This window comes from Chionomys nivalis, chromosome 22 (genome assembly GCF_950005125.1).
Source record: "Chionomys nivalis chromosome 22, mChiNiv1.1, whole genome shotgun sequence".
NCBI lineage: Eukaryota > Metazoa > Chordata > Mammalia > Rodentia > Cricetidae > Chionomys > Chionomys nivalis.
Window position 1 is genome coordinate 39,180,538 of NC_080107.1, and position 19,952 is coordinate 39,200,489.

Below are 19,952 nucleotides of genomic sequence, written 5' to 3' on the forward strand. Positions count from 1 at the left end.
GAAAGTCCATCTATCCCTCAAGTCCTCTGGGTGGACTGAGCACTCCTGTGCTGAGCATCAAGTTAGGGAAGAGGGGGCAGAATCCAAGGGCTCCTTGGGAAGCGGGAGTCTGGCCAGTAGTCTGATCGTATCTTCTAGCTCTCCACCAGAAACCTAAACATCCTCCAGGGTGTTAATCAGACACCTGAGCATTCCCGGCCTAACCACTCCACGAGTACCCTATCATCAGTCATCTGACTCTCCCATAGGAAAATGCTGAACACAGACCTATGACAGGCAGGCCAGGGCAGGCAGGGAGCTGCCTACAGCTGCACGTCCATCCCTAGGGTGTAGGAAGTGAACGCTCATTCATTCAGAGAAAACTGTTCATTCCCAGCACAGTTCTTGAACAGTCATGGTAAATGAGACAAGAGGCTTGTATCTCCCCATCAGTCAGCTCCTGCAGCCTCTTTCTCTATAATCTATCTTATAGGGAAGAGACCTCAGCGATCACCACTTGAGCGACTGAATAAGAGAATACGTGACGAGCAGTTAAGTAAGAAATGACTGAGCAAGTGAATGTGTGGGTATGCAGTCAATGCTGAGCGTCAGCGGAACGGGATCAACGGGATCAAGAATTGCCCAAGGGCCATGCAGTGGTGGCGCACGCCTTTAATCCCAGCACTCGGGAGGCAGAGGCAGGTGGATCTCTGTGAGTTCGAGACCAGCCTGGTCTACAAGAGCTAGTTCCAGGACAGGCTCCAAAACCACAGAGAAACCCTGTCTCGAAAAACCAAAAAAAAAAAGAATTGCCCAAGGTACGAGCCTCTGAGCCGTCTCTCTGTGAGAGAATTGAGATGGGAAGCCCCAGTCTAAATGTAAGGGAGATCATTCCAAGGGCTGGGGTCCCAACTGAAGGAAAAGAAAAACAGGAGCTGAACCCCAGCATCCATCTATGACTGTGACCAGCTGTCTCAGGCTCCTGCCACTATGCCTTCCCTCCATGCTAGGTTTATCACTTCTTAAACTATAAGCCCAAACTAGACTGTGGTGGCACACACCTTTAATCCTAGCACTCGGGAAGCAGAAGCAGGTGGATCTCTGTGAGTTCGAGGCCAGCCTGGTCTATAGAGAGAGTTCCAGGACAGCCAAGGACTATACAGAGAAACCCTGTCTCAAAAAACAAAAGCAAGCAAGCAAACAAACAAAAACCTATAAGCCAAAATAGATTTCCTTCCTTAAGTTGTTTTGTGAGATAGATAGATAGATAGATAGATAGATAGATAGATAGATACAATCACAGAACCAAAAAGTCATTAACACAATGAAGAAGTGAACAAGGAAACAGGCGAGAGAAGATGAAGGAGTGCACGAGTAAATGAAATGAGCGCTCAGAGTATTCAGGGCCAGGTAGGCGAAGGGATGAACACACACACACAGATGGGGAGCCCCTGGTGTCCTGCTTGCCTGCCTTCCTGAGTACGGTCTCTGGCATGAGAGATTCGTACGACAGAATGTTTCAGGGCTCTCTGTGGAACCTGGCGCCAAACAACTTTGACTTTTGAACCCAAACCACTCTGTGAGGCCCTTGCTGTCTAGAAACAAATCACACCTAACTTATGTAGCATAGTAACTGTTTCCTGCATTGATTAAAGGAGCAGAAACATAATAAGACCTTCCCAGTTCCTCTGGTTTTAATAAAACTCCACCTAGCAACCTACAACATGCAATTAGGGCTAGGAACAGACATACACATTGGCTCCTGTCTCCAAAAGAAATGGCAGAGAGGAAAACCCAAGTCCATCTAGAGAAATATTTAAAGCCCACATTATGGACAGTAGGGTAGAGTTGGCACAGTGCCAGCCCAACTAGTACAAGTCTCTGGGCTCAGTCACCAATACTTCAAACATCAGCAGCAGTGGCAGCAAAACCCACACATGACATTTGCTCTCAAGCCCCTGGTCGTTATACAGGTCTCTTCCACATTTGTCTCTTCACCCTCCCGCACTAGATCGATCACATGTCCATCACACAAGCCTTGGGAGAAGGCAGGACACTTCTGTGCAAAGAGCCCTGGAAATGTCCCTGACCCCCAGGCATAGGCACTCTCCTGAGGAGCATACTGAGGGTCTCAAAGACTGTGTCTCTGTCCCAGAGTTGCACCAAGGCATGGGTTCAAAGAGGAACGTGTTCCAAAAGGGGGACCATTGCTATCATATGCGGAACCAGGTTAAGTCCCTAGGCCTCAGACCAACACCTGAGGGGGACATGCACATGGGGCTGTCTAAGTCCACCCTGGCCCTGTCTGGAGAGCCACAGGTAATGACATCCCTGAGGACCATAGAGCGCTGGTGCTCACTCACCACGCAGCTGGGTCGTACTCAGCCCAGACTCGAATGAATTCATCTAGGTGGTGAGGCCCTAGGATAGAAGAGTCCCGCGTGAGGTACTCAAAATTGTCCATGATCACAGCAACAAAGAGGTTCAGCATCTGCAGGGAGAAGAAGAGGTGGCACATGATCCAGTGGGCCTTCTTACCCGCCCTCCAGCTCTGCCCACAGCTGCCCAGAGGAGCCCTCTGGGAGTAGAGGTCATTCTTATTGTTAAGGCCTCCTTGCACTGGGACTTCCAGGGTCTCCTCAGACTCGGGGATTCTTAACCCCAGAAATCCCAATTTTTACTACTGAAAAGACAGAAAGACTAAAAGGCAGAAAATCATTTCCCTACAAGTGCCACTGTCAAAAAATGACCTGGCCGGGCTACAGGAGGCACTGTTGTACTGCCCGGTACTCCCATGAGGCCCCTGCAGCATGCTCAATAAGCCCGCCAGTCAGAGCCATAGTGTTTAGATAATTTCTAGATTATTGACTTTTTTTGACTGACTTATACATCTATCCTTATGTCAATAACACTATTTTGATTACTATTATTATTATTACTATTATTATTATTATTATTGTGCAAAGTCTAGGCTGGCTAGAGCTTGCTATACAGCAGAAGATGACCTTACATTTCTGATCCTACACCTTCTAAGTACTGGAATTATCGGTGCGTGCCCACCACACCCTGTTTACGCCGTGCTGGGAACCAAACCCAGGGTTTTGTGAATGCTAGGCAAGCATTCTGCCAGGCACAGAGGGGCACATCTGTAACCCAGCACTAGTGAAGCTCATCCAACAGTCGGCCTAGCCAAACTGATGCATTCTAGGTTCAGCAGGGGCCCTGTTTCAAAAAGATAAGGTAGAGAGCAAATTGAGGAAGATACCTGGCATAAACCTCTGGCTCCCACATGCATATACACCCCCTGCACACGCATGCACACACTCATAGAAAAACATACATAAACACACAAGCATGAAAGGGGAGGAGGCTGGAGAAATGACTCGCAGTTAAGAACAGCTGGAGTTAGGTTTACCACATCCATATAGGTGGCTCACAACTGCCTGTGACCCTCCAGGGAATATAATTCCCTCTTCTGGCCTTTTGGGACACACTTAAGACACAGCAAGATGTGCATATGCAAAATCAAAAATAAGGCCATCTTTTATTTTTAAGGAAAAAGCTCAGATTTCTGGATCCTTTCTCCAGAGCTATAGTAAGCCTGAGGCAGAACCCAGTACTTCTCCTCTCCTCCTTGGATGTATGTGTATATTGTGTGTAGTTGCTCCTGTTTTCTGGTGTGGACCCTGAGCACATATATGTGTATTCATAAGCTGTATGTACTTGCTTCTGTTCCCATGTGTGGGCACTGTGTGTCCATACACATGCATACATCACATGTCTTTCTTAATCAGTTATCCATCTTACTTTTTAAAACAGAGCCTCTCCCTGAACCTGGAGGTCACTAACTCTGCTGCTCTAACTATGTAAGGAGCTTCAGTGACCCAGTCAGCTCCGCACTGCATTCCTCTCAGCGCTGGGGTTACAGATAAGCACCGCTCTCACATAGGTGCTGAGGAACTCAGGTCCTCCTGCTTGGGTGGCAGGCGCTTTACCGCCTGAGCCATTTTCCTAGCCCAGGGGCTCTGCACTTCTAACAGGCACTTAAGAGATTCGTGCTGCTTGAGGCTGACACACGAGTTGCTGGGCTGTGCGTCGTGGACACAGAAGACACAGTTCAGCTACACTGCCACCTTGACACAGGGCTAACTCATTCACATATCCAGCCCCCAAATCCGCACGGTGTCTCTCTGGCCTTCTAACCTACGCCGGCAGAGCTGCATGCATCCATCAGAGGGAGGGCCCACTTAGTGCTTAGAAAATTCCAGAGCGTGGCTTTCTTTTCTCTTCTTTAATCAGCTCTACCTTCAAGTTGTAGATGAGCCCTCCCCAAATCTCTCAACCTCCTCTTGGCCACTGTCTCTCCACTCATTCTGCGGCTCCATCCTTTACTGTCCAAGGTTCCTGGGGTTCCCCATGCCTAAGGACCAGGCCACCAATCTTTTACATCTAATCCTAAAGTCACTTACTCAGCAACCCAGGCACCCTGCCTCAATGAACTCCATTGCCACAGTGCACACAGGCTTTTAGCATGGGACTAGCGTATAATGTGAACTTGATCAAACTCGGGACCCAACAAAGTGATGGCCTGAGACAGGCAAACGTGGCCCAAGGAAAGGACTTACCAGGAAGGAACAAAGGAAGATGAAGGAGACGAAATAAAAGTAGGCAAAGTCACTCCCACACTCGCTGGCATTGGCATGGGGATCGCAGGCCCGGTTGCCCAGACAAGACAGCATGATCTCATGCCAGGCCTCCCCAGTGGCACTCCTGAGAAGGACAGAGTGGTAAGCACACAAAGGCAGGCCCAGGGGGAGCTGCCCAGCAAGCCCAGAGCCTGGGTGGCAGAGCCATTGGGACAGCTGGGTCGAGGGAACCTCCTCTTATGAGGTTTTGTACAAGTGCAGAGCCCGGATGTCAGGAGATTTCCAAACCGACCACTAGCTGAGAAAGCCCTGGAAATGGCCTATGCACTGGGAGCTTGCCCACGTGCACACTCACTCCCGTGTGCACACAACATGCTCCAGCACGCTCCTGACTTTTGAAACTCAGTCTTCCTCATCCTCGTCATCCTTTAACTCTGTGGCCAGTCTAGCAACCACTTTCTGCGTTCTGCCACCAGCAGCCTGCCATCAGCAAGACCACTGTTCCCCTTTATCAGCCCTGAGCGAGAATGCTGGAGTGGGCTCCCACTGTCTCACAGGGTCCCAGCAGGGCGGGGGTGTAGCCCATTTCCTCAGTCTAGAGCCAGAGATGGCTGATAAAAGACTGTAAGAGGCAGAGAGGTATCTCACACCTTCCTCCTACTTCAAGCCTCAGAACACTTTCGAGGAAGACTAGGGGTGTCTACAGCACTAGAGCTCATGCAGATGGGCCTCTTGCTCTGGCCCCTGAGTGTCGCCTGCTACTTTTCTGAATGCATCCAGGAGTCTGGGCCACTGTGGGTCCAGCGAGAGCAATGGGGGAAGGGCAGAGAGTGAAGGCACGTTCAGACCACCAGTTTGGTGGAGCTGGCTCCTCTCTCTAAGTAGCTGAAAACTCCCTGGGGGTCCTGTTTCTCATTTATCCATTGATGCAGGTGCTGCCAGTACAGTGATCGGGTCCAAGGGGACCTTGCCAAGCACCTGCCGCCCGTCCACACTGTTCCGCCTCCAGACACCTTTTGGCTCTCATTGGGGAGCAGCGCTACAAGTTAGGTTGGCACAGGGGCCACAGGATCCCTACCCCAGGTACTTCTTTTCTATCAAGAGGAAGGAGACAAGAGCCCTTTGAAAAAAATAAATAGGAAGTAAAAGAACTAGAAGGACCACTCGACAGAAGTGGCATAATTTTGGTTCTGGAAGGGAAGTGGTCCCGACGAATGGAACTGATCCTTGTCTACCAAATTAAGAGTGGACGCGCTCTTTAGGTGAACAACAGCACACCTGAACAACAGCATCAAGGCTTGCAGAAATGTTCGGAAGTTGTTGTGTCGGTTGATACTGGTGTCGTCATCAAGGGCAATGTTTCCAAAAACCTGAAGTGGAGAAAAATAACAGAATATCGGCGCTGGATTTGGGGAGCCATACTCACTAGATGGGGTGAGAGAAAGTGTGCATGCAACACTGAGGGCAGCACAAGAGATGGGGTCGCCTGGGACTACCGCAGGTCCCAACACAGACAACCTTTGGGTGGAGCACACTCATCCCACAGCTCCGCGCACGTGGCTGGGGCTCGGAGTAGTCCGGATACATGGGGCTTGGGCTCCGCTGTGACTAGGAAGGGAGCCTTTTAGGTCACTCTTTGGCCTAAAACTGTAATTAGGTTGGTTACAGCTTAAGGAATGCTCTCTGGGATCTCCTGTGCAAACAGCACAATGGGCAATCTAACAGACTGCTTCCAGGATAAGAAATGCAGACGAGTCAGGAACCAAGCTAAGCCCAATACCCAGACAAAGTGAACGTCTATGAACTATCATCGTTCCACAAAGATCAGGGAAGCACACGTTATTGGACACCCAAAGACAAAAGCAACAAAAAAATGTACATGCTTGTTTTAAATAGCATCAAATCTCAGGAAAGCTTTAAACTGAGAAAACTGCAGTCTGAAATAAGAGTCTTAGAATTCATAAAGCTCAAGGCTTTGGCACTTCCTGTCTACACTGTTCAGAAGTGGCCACATTTACAGTTAGGATACTGATTTAAATCTTCTGGATGTTCTTTTGCCCTGAAGAATTAGCACAGCAGTATTCTTTGACAAAATAAAGAAAAACTAGGTTATTGTCGAGTTCAATGATCTGGGGAGAGGGGGGTTCTGCTTACACTCTGGGAAGGATTTCATCAGTAACATCTGACCTTTAACTGGCTGCCGGACAGCATGGAGCCACCAGTCAGATGCTGGTGACTAATCTAAAAGTGCCTGGATGGACATCCTAACCCCTGGTGGACCTCACTTTCAAAAACACCGAAGTATGGCTTCCCAGGGAAACGGGAATGAGCAAAATGGGTGGCTGTGAGCCCAGCCTGCGCTGTCCTGGCTTCCTCTGCCACAACACAGCGCTTCTGGGGCTGAATTCAATGCTTACACCAGTATCTGGTTCACAGTAAATGATCGCTTCATCGTATTATCATCATTTAATGACAGTGGCCCATATCCCTTTCACCCGGCAGACAGGAGCCCTGTGTCCAATCCAATCTGGGCAGGTGGCACCCACCTGCATGCCGATGATGGCGTAGATGAAGAACAGCATGGCAATGAGGAGGCACACGTAGGGCAGCGCCTGGAGACACATGAGCACATCAGCTCCAGGGCATCCCTGAGGCTACACACACCTCAGCCTGGCCCAACTCCACCCCATTGACCACTGAGCCCTTCCAGCAGCAAGTGGCCCTGTCTGCTTGTCTGTGACCTGAGAGCACAAACCTAGCTCAGAGTTGTACGGGTGTTAGGAAATAACCTACTGCTCACTCAGAACGTCTTTAGGGATATGCACTAGGAGAGCAGATGCCAAAGAGGCACGCACGACCTGCCCTCGCTCAGCCTTCTAGAGGAAGCTCCACTCTGGGTTGGGGAGAGGAAGCGTGGCAAAGGAAGAGAAACAGAAACTGCCCAAAGGGAGCTGTCCAGCCCTTACCGGAGCCCTGCTTTACCTTAAAGGACTGGACAAAGGTCCACAGCAGGATGCGGATGGTGTAGCCCTGGCGAAGCAGTTTGATCAGCCGGGCTGCTCGGAAGAGGCGGAGGAAGCTCAAGTTGATGAAGTTGTTCTGCAAAGAAGAAGCGTTGTTTGGAATCTCTCTCCAAAAGAGCAGACAGACTGCATCCATCCTACAACCCTTCCCCAGGTCCCTGTGACCCCCAAAGAACTGTGGTTAAAAGAAATGAAAAGGAAATCGCTTTAGCCTAAGCAGCAACTGGCTGCACAGAAATCCTTCCTTAAGAAAAGCTTGTCACCGTAAGTCACTTCTCAAGCAGCAAGTCAGAGAAAATCCCTTCACACTAGGGCCGTTCCCCAACAGTAAAGGACATAAAGAAAAACTCTCCAATGTCCCCCCTTCTGCTAGGTAGTGCTGGGAGATCACCTATGAGCCTCGAATGTTGGCAACCTCTCCTAGAACACTGCCAAACCGCCCAGGTACTCTCCCAAGGGCATGCCTGAAGTGACCCCTGCCTGAGCTTAGCAGTCAATCTTCCCTTCTGGATTCAATCAGGAAAGGTCTTGCCTGTCTGAGCCACTAGCTGGCTTCTCTGGGACTGGTCCAGACGTTAGCAGACATTCTCATAAGGGGCAGGAATGGTTGTCACCGCTGCTGTTACCATAGAAGCTATCTGTGCCACCCACACTCAGGCCTCTGTTCTAAAGAACCCAGGACATTGGGCATTGCTCCCTCAACCAAGGGTTCAAAACCAAGCACACGAAAATAATAAACCATTAAACCCCAGACTCTAAAGATTACCTGACCCTGGGCACCTTGGGTTACTGACAGGCCTTTTCAGGGCTCTGGATCTGTGGCGGTATCCGTGCACTGACAGCGCACCTGCGCAGCCAGGTGTTGTCTGCCTATTTAGACACCAGGCGCCTATGCTATCGCCTGAAAGCAACTTCCTACCGTTTGGCAGCTTTCAATATGCAAGCAGCTCAGGCTCATACACGTTTGTGTTGTCAAGATTCAGGGACGAATGAAAAGGAAAGAGGAGACAAATGTTGAATGAGACAGAAAAGCAGGACAGTACATGCAGACACGGAAGCAGGGACCGGCTGAGAAGATGCTCCGGGGCTGCCCATCTTGGGGGTGGGGGTGAGGGTGGGGGGATGGCTTTCATGCCGACTTCCAATGGACATCTGCCTTGTCTGTTGCTTCCACTCTTGGGAATGGATTTGTATGGCTCTCAACCAGAGTAAGAATGTTTCTGGACTGTTCATGCAAGGGGTGAGGTATAGTCACCTTGACGGTGACTCTGGGCAGGATGTGGGTGCCTTAGAAGCAGCACTGATTTCAGGCACTATACAGAAGGGTCTGTGGACACAGAGGGGCCCCAAACTATGTCTAGATCAGCAATGGGGCAAATATCACCTCAGGGCATGACCCTGAAAGATGACACAGCTGGCAGACTCCTAGCTCGCAATGAGAAAAGAATCTCGCTTATAGACATTGGGGCCAAGAACCACTGTCTACTCATACCAAGGATTAGTAGGCATAAGGCAAGCACCCGCCTCTCTCCGGGCTTCTATTTGGTAACTAACTGTTTAGCTGGGTTTAAGGGACAGGGATTAGAGCAATACAATGCTTGCCCAACTCAAAGCAGCCTGTACCTGTCAAAGAGAAGACCTCCTGAAGAGGGGGGAAGTAAGGGCTTCTTGGAGTAAAGGCAACAGGGATGGTGGGGAAGCACTGTAAGCAACAGCATATCTAGACGACCTGTGGTATGAAGGCAAGACTGAACTATGGTTGTCTCCACTTTGGTGACAGAGATTCACACCCCTTTCACCCAAGCTTTCCCCTTGGGAGCTCCATAAGTGCTCAGGACTGAACAGGGCAGTAACAGATAGGCAACCCTAGAGTACCATGATATTAGATGGTAATGACTGCCAGATGCCCCAAGCGTTAAGTGATGGGCTAGGCAACCACCATGCCAAGCACATGCAGGATGGCAAAGGACAAGCAGACAGCTGTGCGTCGTGTACTTTCACCTCTGGCTGGGTCATCTCACTGGTGGTAGGTATACCTGTCCTGTACTCCCAGGACCCATGGTTTCTGCTGCACGGGAAGTGGCTCCAGCTACCAGGACTGTCCTTGCTTCTGCTTCACTAAGTCTCAGGCATGGGTAGTCTAACCAGTCCCTAACACTTCAGTCTCAGCCTCTGCTCACAACCTCGAGAGGCATCCATACCCAGCTGATGAGGCATAACTGGTGGAGAAGGGGAGCTGAAAGTACACTAAGCATTGTACGGCACTCTCACCAAGGATAGCTGGACTTATTCCAGACCTTGAGGCCTGGCATCCAACCCCACCATGGCCTCTAATTAGTCACGTGACCTTGTTCCTGAATGTCAACTGAGCAGGACGCCCAGATCTATGGACATAGGCTGGTCAAGCACCAAAGGACAAAATTCTGCAGTTCTAAACCAGCTATTCTCTTTCGTTCATTCAAAATGGGTAGAGAGGGAAAGTGACAGACAGACACTGGGTGGTCGTATGGGCTATGAAGAGGAAGATAAGAGACAAGTAGGTACACGGTCAACAAGACAAAACGACAGCCTACAGAATGGGAAAAGATCTTTACCAACCCCACATCAGACAGAGGGCTGATCTCCAAAATATACAAAGAACTCAAGAAATAGGACATCAAAAGAACAAATAATTCAATAAAAAAAAAAAAAAAGGAGTACAGACCTAAACAGAGAACTCTCAACAGAAGAATCTAAAATGGCTGAAAAACACTTAAGGAAATGTTCAACATCCTTAGTCATCAGAGAAATGCAAATCAAAACAACTCTGAGATTCCATCTTATACCTGAAAGAATGGCCAAGATCAAAAACACTGATGAAAACTTATGCTGGAGAGTTTGTGGGGAAAAGGGAACACTTCTGCATTGCTGGTGGGAGTGCAAGCTGGTACAGCCCCTTTGTATATAAGTGTGGCGATTTCTCAGAAAATTAGGAAACAACCTTCCTCCAGACCCAGTAGTACCACTTTTGGGTATATATCCAAAGGATGCTCAATCGTGCCACAAGGACATGTGCTCAACTATGTTCATATAGCAACTTTGTTTGTCATAGCCAGACCCTAGATACAACCTAAATGCTCCTCGACCAAAGAATGGATAAGGAAAATGTGGTACATTTATACAGTGGAGTACTTACTACACAGCAGAAAAAAATAATGACATCTTGAAATTTGTAGGGAAATAGATGGAGCTAGAAAACATCATTTTGAGTGAGGTAACCCAGACACAGAAAGACAATTATCACATGAGCTCACTCATAAGTGGTTTTTAAACATAAAGCAAAGAAAACCAGCCTACAAATCACAATCCCAGAGAACCTAGACAACAATGAGGACCCTAAGAGAGACTTACATAGATCTAATCTACATGGGAAGTAGAAAAAGACAAGATCTCCTGAGTAAATTGAGAGCATGGGGACCTTGGGAGAGGGTTGAAGGGGAGGGGAGAGGCAGGGAGGTGAGCAGAGAAAAATGTAGAGCTCAATAAAATCAATATATATGAGACAAGGAGGTGAAACTGCCTGGCCTGGCTGGAGCGGTAAAAAAAAACATGCCAAAGTTTCACAGTATCACAGTGTCTCCTCAAAGCTAACTCTAGCTGTAAAACCTTACATGAAGTGTTCAGCTTCCATAACAGGGATATCAAATATCTGCCTGTGTGGATGAACTTCCATAGCCACAGTAGAAGATGAGCTGCTACCAAATGCCCTTACTCTCTTCTTCAAACCCTCAAGGACCAGGAGGAGGTCTAGTGGCCTATAAGGTCCATAGGAACCTGAACAAGGCATGCTCACAGATCTGTGATATGCGAAGGGGCATGGATGAGAATCCATGAGTTCTAATACACAAAAAATCCAGGCCCTCCACAGACCCTCCCCTAAACCTTAGATCTCAGCTCCGACACTCTAAGGAAGAGCTCGTCTACGAAAGGATGGGTGCTGCTGGGCTGTGGTGGTTTGAAGAGCTCTTTTGAGACAGGGTTTCTCTGTAGCTTTGGAGCCTGTTCTAGAACTAGCTCTTGTAGACCAGGCTGGCTTCGAACTCAGAGAGATCCGCCTGCCTCTGCCTCCCCGAGTGCTGGGATTAAAGGCGTGTGCCATCACCGCCCGGTTTGAAGATCTCTTGAACATCTGAATACTTGAATACACAGAATACCTGAACAGCTGCCAGTTGGGGAGTATTAGGTGTGGCCTTCCTTGCTAGAGGAAATGTCACTAGGGGTAAGCTTTGAGGTTTCAAAAGGATTGCCTCTCTGCCTCCTGCTTCTGGTTCAAAATGTGTGCTCTGGGCCACAGTTCCAGCCCCAGGCTGCTGTGGTGATGGCTCTAATCCCTCTGCAGCGGTAAGCCCCAAATACTTTCCCTTCTGTCAGCTGCCCTCATCATGCTGCCTGATCACAGCAAAAGAAACCAAAACTAATACGTGGGGTCTTCACCAGAGGCCATATTGGCAAGGATAGGCATTCTCTGTATCGGCAAGACAGGGGCATAGCGGAAGAGAGGTTGAGTGCAACAGAAACCATGGATTCACAGGGAGGAGGGCCAAACACGCCTTGCAAATTTGAATGAGTTTCAGCAAAAAGATCTGCCCTAGGTCTGCCCACCACATACCCCGGGAAGTCCCACTTCTTCTCCTCACAGGTTCAAACAGCTCCTTAGAGGACTCAGAAACCCGTGCTGCCTCAGGAAACACCAGAAGAGGCCAGAGGTGAGTAAGTGCAGCAAAAGAGCTCATGCCTCAGAGGCAGTGGGCAGAGACCCCAAGACAAGAGTGGAGGAGCAGAGTAAGCAGAGACAAAGAGGGGTAAGAACTGTTTAAAGTCGTGAAACCAACCGTTTCCTATGTGTGATGTTTTCATGGATGGGTTTTTGCATATTATTTACAAAGTGGGGTGGTTTGAGCAGCAGGTGCACAACATACAGACGGAGACATGGGTTTTCGCATTGTATGTTGGTTGGATGGCGTGAGTCAGCAGGTTGGTTAAGGTAAATCAAGAACAAAAACAGGGAACAAAAGAGAAAATGAGTCATCAACACAAGCAAGAACTCAAACTCTGAATACTTAACTAGAAAATGTAGGATTTTGTTAAACCACATAATTTTCTGAAAGTGTGTCATTCAAAGCAAGTTTTTGAAATCTATAGGTTATGCAGACAATGAGATCCATTTGCATTTTGTTTGTAATGCAAATCCAAAGATGAGTCACACACACTTACTATTATTATTTTTATTTCCAGGCAAAGAAATCAGCGTCAGTTTTATGAAGGCTTAGAGCCCTCTTCTGGGTGCCATTGCGGCGTCTACTGGTTTTTAAGTTGGGGATTGAAACTGACACGCAAATTTTTGCCTAAGGAAAAAAACGGCATTTGCAAAGCAAATGTATAAAATGGCTCCAAATGAAAAACACACAAACAGAATACTGGTCAGCTGACGTGATGGGTTTCCTTTCCTCTCTTCTCCTCCAGGCAGTCAGAGTCGGGGCCTGAGCTCCAAGAGCAAGTGGCTAAACCGTAGCTGAGTTTTCACAATCCCTGGTCTCCCAGGCTCCCTGGCTCCCTGGCTCCCAGGCTCCCAGCCTCCTAGGCTCCCAGGTTCCTAGGCTCCCAGCCTCCCAGCCTCCCAGCCTCCTAGGCTCCCAGCTTCCCAGCCTCCCTGATGGGCACTAAGGCTCCCAATGCTCTGGACCAGACTGTACACAATCACAGGCTGCCATAGCTGACCATCCAGCAGCGCAGGTACTGAACGGCTAGTTAATGTTTGCTCCTGCACCAAACAAAGCTCTACACATCAGTGATGTCAACCAGTTCCTGGTCCTTGCCTGTACTGCTTCTTAGGTATTTTCAGCAATGAGCAGTCCAGGTCTCTCAGAAACAGGGATCCACCCACATGAACCCCCCGCCCCCAGCACTGTCCTTACAATAAGGAGCCTGATATTTGGATCACTTTATCTGGTAGATAAAGAATCCTGTTTCCAAGGGAGGCAGTACACCAATATCAGAAAAGCAGTAAGCCTTCTTCTCAGAAACCACACTGGGACTAACAGTTCCCAGTGAGTTGCACTGCAGTGAGAGTCTATAAAACCAGGAACTAGAAAGACAAAATGCCCTGGCTTCTCTATTTAAATGGTAGGCTCCAGTTTTTCTTCGTGGAATAATCGTATCATTGGCCTTGTAAAACCATGAAACATATCATATACACAAACAAGTCTGCATAGATTAATTAGAAGAAAAACAGAAACAAATCCCATATCGTCACCATTCTGTTTAAAAAGCATGAGCAGCACCATCACTTTGAATTCTGTTTCTCTTGCTGATATACAGGGGGGTAGCAATCTTTAATACTTACCAGTAACTGCTTGTTCTTACAGTTTTACTACAGACTTTTACTACCAATGCATTATGCACTTGCCTATTCTGCCTTGTGCAAACTTTCTCTGACTTGTGCAAACACAGCTCTGACAAGGAGTAGACAACCAAAGTGGGTGTCACCTATGCACAGACACCGCTGTCTTCTCAGTATTGGTGCTCCCCAGAAGGTGACCCCTTCTACTGCTGCTGTGTGCCTAGGCATCTCTGTACTGTTACAGCACCCATGTGAAGAGCCAAGCTGAAGATGTGCATGCTACCGACTTTTTAGCTTCTGTAAGAACATTTCCATATGGGATAGACCAGCCGACAGCAGTGTGAGGTCTGGATGGCCTACAGCCTGTCAGCTCTAGGCATCAAGACAGACCAGGCAGTATAAAATGGCAACTCAATGTGATTTCAGTTCGGGCTTCTCTGAGTACAGGCAAGGCTGACTGCCTTCTCCTGTACTACCTGGCCATTTATGTTTTCTCATTTGTGAGCTGCCCAGTCGTACCTTCTGCTCATGTCCCCGTCTTGTGCTTTTCTCACTCATAGAAGGTCCTTGCTGCTTAGAACCTTCCAGAACCCACTTCTGCAGCAAGGGCTCCTCCTCACCTCCTAGGTCACCACAGGCTGGAACGTCCCAGGGCCCAATCACTCACCCCTTATTGACCTCATTCAGTCTTTGATAGCTAACACATTTTATATACTCACTACCACAAATTTCATGTAGGTGGCCTGGTTTTCTTCACTGAGCTCCAGGGCTATTGTCCAACACCTTACTGGACAACTCTTCAAGGAAGTCTACTGAGAGACGCAAACCTAAGTTGTCCAGCTCCATCCACATATCCAGACTTCCACAATAAACCTGCTCCTAGAATATTCACATCAACAGCCACACCAACCATGCATCACTCCCAGTTCTATTCACTGCAACCCCATTTTTTAAGAGCTCATTCCACAGACTCCATGTCACGTTTGCCTCATCTTTCATGGCCATACCTGGTTCATCCCTTGCTCACGTTAGAATTCAGTGGTTTGTCACCCACAGGCCATCTCACAGTTCCACAGCCCAACTCTCAGCAGGAAACTTCTACGGTAAACATGTCCCACAGACCTCAGTGTCTGGGGGCCAGAACCCAATACTGTATTCACTTCTTTCCTGGGGGCTTTCCTAGCCCCTTCCCAGAAGGTGTGGGTTCCCTGGCCTCTCCCCTAGAAGCCTTCGGCTAATAACAACAGTAGTTGATAAAGACTCCCTCCTTGTCACTTAACAGAATGGCAGGCATGCCTCACACTCACCCCGAACTCCCCATGGGGGAACTTCTAGTAGTAGATACCTTTGTGGGTGGCCACTCTGCCCCCCACTTCACTGCTTCCCAGTATTCCCAACATCAACTTCCAAATGAAAACTCTGGCATAGGCTCTGTTTCTGGGAGATCCCAACAGAGACAGCTACTTGCTTTTGGGCTATTCTGTGCCTCATTCCAAACAAGGAGCCAGAGGCAGGCCTTATACAATCCCTCCTCATAAGACTGCTTACTCAAAATAGAAGCCCAAGTCACATTTTGACAGAAAGTTTCGTACTCCCTGCCCAGGATGCTTAGCTCTACCTCCTGCTATCCCCTATGCAGCATGATGAGCCGAAGTTAAACCTGAAGGGCTTTCTTCCAGGGATAGCTGATTTTTCTACATTTTTAAAACAAATTATTCCTATCTCAAGGTTTTTCTTTTTTTTCTGGTTAGTTTTGCACGTAAGAGGCCATCAAATGACCTACGACTCCATGCACTGGACACTTTGAGGGTACCCGAGAGTACCCTTGGCTCTTTGGATGTGTTCAAATGCATTCTCAACATGGAGCTTCTGTGCAAGAAGATATCGTGATTGCATGACCATAGATAAAGGGTTATTTACTAGAGCATGGGATACTTGGCAGTGGCTACACCATTAAAGAAAACGGTACCCCTTTCCCAGCAAGAGTTACCTGCCAATGGTCCCTCAGGGTCCCTGACGAAATGTTTCATGGTCCAATCTTGTACATACGGCTAACCACATTGCATGGGGTTTCATGTGTGTAAATGTTCATGTGTGTATGAGCTTGTAGGCACATAAGTGTATATGCACATGGAGGTCAAAAGTCAACCTTTAGGCTTCACCCTCCTTACTTTGTTTTGTTGCTGTTGTTGTTTGTTTATTTCAGACAGGGTCAGTATCAGACTGACCAGCACAGAATCCATAGAATATCAGGGCAAGCAAAGGAGGTACATAGAAGACAGTGGTCACAAGAGATCTACTGGGGCACAAACACAACACCCAGGAGAAAGAAACAAACAAAACAGTGAAACAGTAGCCAAAGCGCTGGACATGTGCTTTATGAAGATGGAGTGCTAACATCAAGGTGAGCTGGTGCCCTGGGGTACTGGAGCGCTCACCAGCCCTCCAGGGACCCAGCGTGGACTGTGTCTCATCTTCCTGACTTTGGGAATCAATGAATCTTTGGGTCCCATTCCGAAAACTGGGGAAATTACACAAAGCTATAGCAGTCACATGATTAAAAGAAGACTTCCTCAGAAAGCCAGCACTGCTGTGCAAGGAGTTTCCACGTCGGCCAGTGTACCTGACCCTAACTATTCCAGAGGGCAGAGCTGCTGCTGCACGGTGGACAAGAGAGAAGCCACTGGAACCTGGAGCTCCGATGCCATGGCTGGCCTTAACTGTGACTGGACTGTCACTGGCCAGAGACAGACGAGAGGATGGCAAACAACAGGGCAAGGATATGGATTGCCCCACCAAGCCAGAAACTAGAGCAGCAGAGGCTTGGCCATTTGTCTGGGACTCTAGAAGTCAGTAGAGAGACAGAAAGATGACTCCAGGTCACTTGAACTGACACACTAGAGACCTCCGGTCTGTCTCCCAGGGAAGCAGAAAGTGTTGTCTGAAAATATGTCCCTGTGACAATGGCACCAGTGATGTCCCTTAGCTCAACAACAGCTGTAGCCAGAGCCCACTTCACCTCCACATGTGCACTTAGGGAGCTGTTAGGGGCTGCAGACCGCCCCCGGTACAACCCTCTGCCCATGTGGTTCAGGACATAAGATCCTGCAGTTTCCCTCCCTGCAGAGACACTCTGATGGGGGGAGGGGGAGCTTGCTGCATCTCAAAGGTCCTCCCTTCATACTCGGCTCAGGATACAGCATTTCTTACCTTCTCCTACCATAGCTATTTCCTAGTCCCTACTGACTTTTTCTTTCTAAGAAGTAACTTTTGCATGAATATCCATTTCAGCAGCTGCTCCTACAGACGAGATTTTCTGGTTCCAATTTAATTTCACACTAAAAAATAATGCTTTATGATTCCAATTCTTTGAAATCTGTCTACGCCCTGATATGGGACAATTTTTGGAGATTATCCATATATGTTTAATAAGAGTATCTCAATAGAGAAGGAAGGGCTTAAAAATAGAAATTCTTGTTGGGTTACAAATTCTTACTGGGTTTGGCTTATATATTCTTGATACCAGGTTGTTAATTATATTCAACACACACTCACACACATTCAGACACATACACAAAGACATATACACAATCACACACATCTTAAGATTCCTGTCTTCTTGGTTACCATGGAGCTCCAGGAAATTCTTAGGCTACCAACCTGAAAGCCCTCTAAGAACCACTTTAAAAAAAACAAGATTTATTTGTTTTGTGTATATGTACGTTTTGTCTTCATGATGACTGTGTACCATATGCATGCCTGGTCCTAGGGAGTCAGAAGAGGATGTCAGATCTCCTGGAATTGATGTTATGAATGATTGTAAACCTCCATGTGGGTGCTGGGAATTGAACCCAGGTCCTTCCTGAGAGCAGACAGTACTCTTAACTGCTGAGTTAACTCTCTAACCCCAGAACTGCATTCTTATCCAAGAAGAACAACTGCTGCCTCAATACCCAACCATCCAGCTCCATCTCTGGAGAACAGCAGTAGCAGTGACCTGTCCCAGAACTCAGTCACAGTGGGACCTGGGGACACACCTCGGGGACAACCCTCCAGAAGAAAGCCACTTTGGACCCTGGGTGGGGGACAGGAAATGCTACTTACCACAATCTCTGTTACTAAAATATCAGTAATACTTCCCAACACAGTGACAAAGTCGAAGACGTTCCAGGCATCTCTGAAGTAGTTCTAGAGAGAGAAGACAGCAAGGGCTAGTGGGAAAGGCTTATCCGGCAAGGACCTGCAGGCTGTGGTCCCTGATCAAGAAAGGGCTGGGGAGAGGTGGCAGGGTGTGTGTGTGTGTGTGTGTGTGTGTGTGTGTGTGTGTAGATGCTTAACCTAAGGCCAATGACCACCAGATGTCATAGTAAGCATGCAGATACTCCCAGCTGGGTAATTGCACATCTGAGAGCTAGAAGTCCAGAAAGAAGAATCTCAGACTTGCAGTCCTCCTAGCCCAAGGCAGGACAAGACTCAAGCAATTGGGAACAAAGCAGCTCTTCCTTAGGACCCCCACAGTATAACATGTGTTTCAAAGGTCACACAAAAAAAGGGAAAGAATCTGGCACATACCAGAACCCCAAAGGCGATGATCTTCAATATGCACTCCATGGAGAACATGGATGTGAAGACAATGTTCAGGCATTTCAGCATCAGCTCGTACTCGTAAGGTGCGTTGTAGAACTGCCCAAAGAAATAAGGGCTGACGGCCAAGGTAAACTAACCCAGTACCCCAAATGGAGCCAATATAACTTCCTGTCTACACAGTGGGCAGAAAAATATCTACGTCTGCCCATACCTGGGTCACCCCTTCTTGCTCTTTCCGGTTCTTCTAGAACCTTCTCACTGCCTCAGCTACAAAGAGAGAACAGGATCCCAGGGCACCATGCGAGGGCCAGGACATAAGGTCACTCAGTTCCAACACGTGCCAGCAAGAAGGGGATCCTCCACTGGGCCTCAAAATAAGACACACACCCAGACTGTATAACAGTTTCCTCCTAATTCAAACATCTCCTGCAGACAGACTTCCTAGGTCTGGGAAAGCTGAAATTTGCAAGAGCCATGAGGGTCCTTCTCCAGGATTATAAGACAGAAAGATGCTGGGGGGGTCGGGGACTCTGACCAGTCTCGCTGCAGAGAGGAGATTCTCAGACATGTTGAGCTGCCTGCGAGTTGTGCAGACAGCTCTTCCGTTACAGCGTTTGCGAGTCGTCATCGATGCTGAGGGTTTTGGTTTTTTTGCTTGTTTGTTCGTTTTTATTTTGGTGATACAGCCACATTTACCCTGTCCCTTCTTCTGTAAGTAACCCCAATAAAAATTCTTTGGTTCACCTAACTGAACTTTGGTAGAATTGTTCCTTGATCTGTTATGGGTTCCCTATCTGGGGTGAGTAGTAGTGTCTGTCCGTCTGTTCGTCTGTCTGTCTGTGAGGGTCTGTGTGTGTATACATGTGTATGTATATATGATGTCTCCCTATAAAAAGAAGTCTAACACACAACGGCCCCTGGCAAGTATGGTGTGCCTTACTTACCTTCATCATCAGCACCACCGTGTTGAGGGCGATCATAGCCATAATGAAGTACTCAAAGGGTGGAGAGACCACGAATGTCCACGTCTTATACTGGAACGACTGCTTGTTTTGGGGCATGTATCGTGTCAGGGGTTTGGCGCTGATGGCAAAGTCAATGCAAGCCCTCTGCAGGCAGAGAAGGGAATACCATGAACTCAAAGCATCGCCCACTACAACTGGAACTTTCTCACCACGCCCTTTCAGGGAGCCCAGATAGGAGAACGGAGTATAGGCAGCTAGGCTTCCTCCAAGTAGGCCCAACTGACCAGCATAGCCTCTGTTTGCAGAAGAAAGAGGTCCTGCCTATGCCAGCCACAGGGCAGACACATAGAGAAGGAAGCCTGGTGATCTTGCC

At 48.2% G+C, this 19,952-nt stretch overlaps 1 protein-coding gene across 10 annotated transcripts in view; it reads right to left on the reverse strand.

Annotated features, from left to right (window-relative positions):
- Cacna1b (calcium voltage-gated channel subunit alpha1 B) overlaps positions 1-19,952 on the reverse strand; it is a 166,727-nt gene that overhangs the window by 23,345 nt on the left and 123,430 nt on the right. For 9 of the 10 annotated variants that reach the window (XM_057754975.1, XM_057754972.1, XM_057754967.1 and 6 more), the window contains 8 exons: positions 19,559-19,723; positions 18,600-18,710; positions 18,132-18,215; positions 7,608-7,724; positions 7,172-7,237; positions 5,904-5,995; positions 4,605-4,749; positions 2,343-2,470 (listed from right to left, as the gene is read on the reverse strand). In XM_057754975.1, the coding sequence (XP_057610958.1) occupies positions 2,343-2,470; positions 4,605-4,749; positions 5,904-5,995; positions 7,172-7,237; positions 7,608-7,724; positions 18,132-18,215; positions 18,600-18,710; positions 19,559-19,723 (908 nt within the window). The remainder of the gene's footprint in view (positions 1-2,342; positions 2,471-4,604; positions 4,750-5,903; positions 5,996-7,171; positions 7,238-7,607; positions 7,725-18,131; positions 18,216-18,599; positions 18,711-19,558; positions 19,724-19,952) is intronic. The other variant, XM_057754974.1, reaches the window with a different exon arrangement.